General features: G+C 29.0%; 1 protein-coding gene across 1 annotated transcript; it reads right to left on the reverse strand.

Moving 5' to 3' along the window:
* Positions 1-1,209: 1,209 nt before the first annotated feature.
* LOC114394721 (protein trichome birefringence-like 43) lies at positions 1,210-5,744 on the reverse strand. The gene is made up of 5 exons (XM_028356390.1): positions 5,332-5,744; positions 3,021-3,192; positions 1,961-2,136; positions 1,695-1,853; positions 1,210-1,529 (listed from the first exon to the last, which is right to left on the reverse strand). The coding sequence occupies exons 1-5, from the start codon at positions 5,607-5,609 to the stop codon at positions 1,229-1,231; spliced, it is 1,086 nt and encodes a 361-aa protein (XP_028212191.1). The 5' UTR covers positions 5,610-5,744; the 3' UTR covers positions 1,210-1,228.
* Positions 5,745-6,046: the final 302 nt, after the last annotated feature.

Here is a 6,046-nt window from a genome sequence, read left to right on the forward strand (position 1 = left end):
AAAGCAAGAATGTGCACTTCCCTCTGTGACTAACATTGTCCTTTAGTACCTTTTTGGACATCATTTATGAGGTTATAAAAAAGTGTATAAGTGATGTTAAGTCTAGTGGATGTAATTGGTTTTCATAATAAGTGGATATGATTGATTTAATAGTACATTGGTCGTTGAATATATCTTAACAAAATTATTTTCCTCTTAAGAGGGGACACATACTCACTAGAGTTGTAGATTTGATATAATAAAAAAGTAATTAACTCTTTTACGAAGTAAGTCTTGTTTGCTTAACAACTCATTAGATCATCCACAATTAAAATTTTTTAAACATCAAAATCAAAGGTATGATAGGTCTTCCAGTGATTATTAGTAAATCATCTAGACCTAACATATTAATTTTTAAAAAGTTATCAAAAATACTCAAAGAATTTGCATGTAACATCTATTACATTCCCAAATCTTTTTACATTAATTATAGAAAAAATCGTGGCCAATAATTAATATTAGAGCTTCCCATTTAAATTTACACATTAATATACATTAACATAATTAAAACAACAAATATTAGCATTGATTATACGCGTTATTTATGGATTATTCCGCTGGAATATATTAGAATTATGTTCATATTAACAATTACATATGTTTACTAGCTCACCTCTCTTTATATATATATATATATATATATATATATATATATATATATATATATATATATATACATAAAGATTAATAGCTTATAATTCACATCTTATATTTATAAGTAAGGGTTGTCGTTTATAATTAAGCTGTAATTTTATTGCAGTTAATATCTTGGTTGGGGTGCTTTTTTTCAATCTCATTCAACAAAAAAATAGTTATAAATGATAGTAATATGATTTTTAGTTTTTCTCCATTTAATACTATTTATAGCTATTAATTGATATTAATATTAACTATATTACTGTCTATATCATTGGACATTAAATTTGTAAATTGCATGTCTTCTCTATATAAACAGGAGCTAAGTACTAGAAGGATAAATTTTAGCCTCTTTTATTTTCACTAGAGTGGTTTCTGATTTTTTTTATATTATTTCTTATTAAATTTTTTTCCAAACAACTTTTTCTTTAATCAGAGCTTTAAAATTAAAAACAAAACAAACTAACACAACTTAGTTTTAACTTTAACTTAAAAGTAATTTTAAAGTAAAAATAAAGTTGGGCTAAATGATCCTAAAAATAAGAACAAGAGCTTAATTTTTAACGAGACTAGCATACAGAAGCTCATTCCAAGTATCAGGAACACCAGCTAGGCACCAGTGGCTACAATCCGGGTCCAAATGCCCTCCAAAGCCATAAACAGACGGGTGGCCATCTATCCTTAGTTGGGATAGGGTAGTAATGTCCAGCAAATACACAGGCTTTTGCATAGCTCTTAGCACTTTCTCCAATACCAACTCTGCTGGGAGTGGTCCTCCTGGGTACCTGAATCCCAATATTGGCCTAGTTTGCCCTTCACATAAGTTTGCTCTTGGCTCACCCCATTGCGCTGGACTGGAACAATTCAAACGCAAGTTAGTTAACTCTAGTTTTACAAAAGTATATGTTGATTTGTTTTTTATTTGTATATATTTTTACAATGACCAGTTATCTTTTTTGAAAATAAATATTTTTTTATTTTGGTAAATGATAAAGATGGGCTGAGGGATATCCTCTTACTTTTGATGATCTGGAGAGACTCCTTGGAAGAACACCCTTGTTCGGGTAGGATCAATATTGTAATCAACCCATTTGGCCCATGTATTCAATGCTATCTCATATGCAACCAAGCGATCCATATCTCTATATGTACGATTCCCTACTTGAATCAAATCCCATCTACAAGCCCAAATAATAAAAAAAAGAAATAGAAAAAAAGTGTTATAGATCGATTTTGCATGTGAAATATGATGAAGAGTGAAACTAGCTTATAAATGAGTACATACGGTTGTTTTCTTCCTGTGTGAATCCACCAATGCCAAGAGTCAAATATCATTACATCTATTCCTTTCCACGTTTGGCCAGCTTGAATTGAATCTAGTTTCAATACTCGACCGATACTCTCACCAACAATGTCCACAAGTAATGCATTACGCGAGAACATTACCTTAACATCATAGGTCTGCAAAATTATGAGATAGACCAATTTATTTTTAATTTTTATATATTAGAGAAGATGCCGATGAATGACGCATAAGGAATATGCTCTTCCAAGCACCAGGAAATGAACAAACATGCATACAAGAGTTTCAGTGTTGCATGATGTTAAATAGTCATAGAGGTAGAGCCAATCCACTACTACAAGAGATAAATGATCACTGATACTTGCTCCATTAATTCAAGACCAAAGTTATGTGGTATTTGTCCCACGAATTGAACCTGAAGTCAAGATTGTTACCGCCGAAACAATTTTCCTTGTCCTAGTTTGAAATTTTACATTGTTTCCTAACTTTTAACTCGACATAATTTGTTTCTTCCACTATTTTTGTCGGTGTGTTTTCAACAATAATCTTGGTTCTTCTGTTATATGTCTGGATTGTTAACCAGCATTTTATTACTCTTCAACGATGGATCCATGATACCAAAGTATTACATTAATCTTTTTTTATCAATACAACCTTCATTCTATAAATTGGTTGGTTACCTTTTCTTGCTTGCATGAGTGGGAATCTAATATCTTGGGTGTGTCAATAGTTAACTAAGAGACTAGTTGTAAGAATGCATTATTAATATATATGATGTTATTTAGATTATCATTGATTGACAACAGTGCTCTATTTAATTTCAATATTATCCATGTATGCATGGTTGCAACCCAATCAAAATTTTATTTTGCAACTAATTATCATTTGGAGTTAAAATTGGGAGCACAACAACTACCTTGATATGTCTCAAGAAATTGGGGTGAATGTGAATTTGTGTAGATGTGATAGGTTTGGGTAGGGACTGACTAAGAATATATAGGAAGAAAATTAAGACAAATAAAAGTCATAAAAGTGATCTAACCGGAAAGGTGAAAATGGAGACATCTCCATTCCTTGCTAAGCTGTATGGGGCTTGTGGCACAGCTGTGTGAAGCATGCAAGTGAGTGATTGCCATTGGTTCAAACCCAAAGAGTCTCCCACAAACATGATACTCTTCCCTCTAAGTCTTGTTAAGAAATCTTCACCATTGAATCTGCAAAACAACAACATTCTTTAAAATGGTGATAACATGGTCTTGATGATCATTTAAATGGTTTTTTGTTTGGAACTAATGTAGGATGTGATCCTAATTGAGAACCAATTGGTTGAGAGCAACTTTACAACTGATAACTCTTATTTAATAGAGGAAGTCTGCCGACTTATACAGTAAACTTTTTAGAGGGTGGAATATAAAACAATAACCGTCAATTTTGTTAAAATTAGTGTAATTATAATTAGAATTATACATATATTATACACATTACAAAATTATAAAAGCTTTAACTTCATATTTTAATTAATAATTATTATTTTATAATTTATATTAGAAATTTCATCTCGCACTCAATTCAAGCTAGGCTTGAACCCCACCATCATCCCAAGAAAACAATTTACTAGCTTCAGAGGATTTTTGTCTCTCTCTGATTTAGCTTAGTTGGACATTGTCTTCTTCCATTTAAAAGTCAAATAATTAACCAGCAGATTCAAAGGTAACTGACACAGAATAGTTAATTTGTATTTATACACAACTTATATACAATCTTTTTAACATACATGCAGAATATATAGAAAAGTAAACAATATAAGACACAACTGACCAATTTATACCGATAATTATAATATTTTTTAAAATTTATTTTTAACTTTATTGGATACCTAAATTCATTTTCTTCAATCTCCGTGGAGGGAAAAAAAGACAATTAAAGACAATAATTTACTCAAAATAATTAATGCACAAAACATTTGAAATGAAATTTTATAAAAAATGATTTTTTTTTTCAAAACTATGTTTTATAAATAAGAATAGAATAGTTAGTTAAGGTTGTTTTACATTAAAAAAAATCAATAATTTGACAAAATGATCATTTTTTTCCTATTATACCCTTCACAATCCGCTTCTTACTGTACTCACTCACTGCAATTGTTTTTTCCACAATGCATCCATTTCTCTCACATCAATTAATTTTTTTTCATGATGAACAAGTTTCTCTTTCTCTTTCTTTAATAAAGTGTTAATTTAATTTCTTTATTATACTATCTCTATAATTAAGTATTCATTTCTTCTGTTTCTACAAGTGGTCAATAGGTAAATAATTCATCTTTGACAATCTTTTCAATTATTTATTAAACTATTTTATGATAGAAAATATTATGATAGAATGGGATAAAAAGGATAAATTAAATATAAAAAGTGAAAATCAATTTTATATATACATGTAAATGTTTTTATTCCAACAAAAATAGACTTAAATTTGTGATATGTCTTTGTTGAACATAATCTATGTTCAACAACACATTTTAACTATTTTTTAACCTTTTTTTACTAATTGAAAAACTTTTTTGATTATCCAGTAAAAAAATTATTTTAATAGCTTCTAACATTTTTTGAAATGTTACTCGAAGTAACATTTTAAAAAACGCTAGCTTCTAGTTTTTAATATTTTCTTTCATTTATATCATAAATACATTTATTCAATTTTTAAAATAAATCATAATTTTACTATTTTTCTATCATTATACACTTTTAAGCTACGTCAACAATTAGTTTTATCAAACACTTATAATTTAATAAGCTAATTTTTTAGCTTTCAGCTACCAACTTCCAACTAGTTTTTCGGCTTTCAGATAACTTTTCAGTTTCTAGCTAACTTTTCAGTTAATTTTACCGAACATAACCGAAGTATCATTTTTAAAACACTAGCTTCGAACTAATAACTTTTTATACTTATTTCCTTTTTGTTTAAATATTTCTTAGATTCTTTTTTTAATTTTTTTTATTTAAGGTTAAATTTTATTACTTTTATTCTATGTAATTTTACATTTTTTAGCTACTTTAAAAATAACTTTATCAAACACTTATAATTCAATAAAATAATTTTTAACTTTTAGCTAGCTTTCACTATGATCTAGTTTTTGAGTTAATTTTGTCAAACATAACCATTATCATATGACTAAGAAGACATTAATTTTGGAAAGAGAAACAACCATAAATAAATAAAAAAATATCCCCAGCAAAAAAAAAACATACATGGTAAATCTATGTCCACCTGATTGGGTGGGAAATAATCAAATGGCATGTCATGCATAGATAAAAAAGAAAGAAAAAAGAAAAGCAAATAAAAGATGTGAATACCTTGTTAAGTTACACCCTGCGGGCTGCCATCTATACTTGAGATAATACTTATCTGGTCTACCATTGTTTTGACAATCAAATTCCCTCTCTATAAAGGGACACTGAGAGGTTTCATAAAGAGGGTATGAATCATCATAAACCCAGCTTCCTTGGAACAAATTACAACCATAATTCTCTGCAAAGCCTCTTGCTTGCTTGTGATCAAGATAACCACTTCCATGTATTTGAATGAGAAGGGTAAGAAACAGCACCACGGATATGGAGAAAGACCACTCCATTGGACTAAAATTGAATGATGATGAAAGGTGAAAGTAGCAGTAGAGTTAGTGGTGATGCTTACAATAAATATGATAATATATAGACAAGGTGGTGTGTGGATTTTGAGTTTTATTTGTAAATGTGATGTGATGCGATGGTTGAATACCTGCCAAAGTGGTGATGCAAGAAAGCCATTTCAAATTTGTTTACCAGGTTTTCTATTTACGCATGAATTATGCAAGTTGAAAAATGTAGCATCAATGCATTTAAAATTTAAATCAATGCTAAAACCATACATCAATGAATTTAAATTTTACCCAACAGTTTAAGGGTCAACTTTGTAATTTCAAAGGTCCTCAAAAAGTAACAATTTCAAAATAAAATGTTAAAAAAAGTAATAAATATTTTTAATTAGCATTTATGTATAATTAATAGGGGTGTTCAAAACCGAAGTCCA

Source organism: Glycine soja, chromosome 18 (assembly GCF_004193775.1).
Source record: "Glycine soja cultivar W05 chromosome 18, ASM419377v2, whole genome shotgun sequence".
NCBI lineage: Eukaryota > Viridiplantae > Streptophyta > Magnoliopsida > Fabales > Fabaceae > Glycine > Glycine soja.

Coding starts and splice junctions, on each gene's coding strand:
- LOC114394721 (XM_028356390.1), bottom strand. CDS start 5,609: ATGGAGTGGTCTTTCTCCATATCCGTGGTGCTGTTTCTTACCCTTCTC. Junction 1,854..1,960: donor CACACAGGAAGAAAACAACC/GTATGTACTCAT, acceptor TTGGGCTTGTAG/ATGGGATTTGATTCAAGTAG. Junction 1,530..1,694: donor GTCTCTCCAGATCATCAAAA/GTAAGAGGATAT, acceptor GAATTGTTCCAG/TCCAGCGCAATGGGGTGAGC.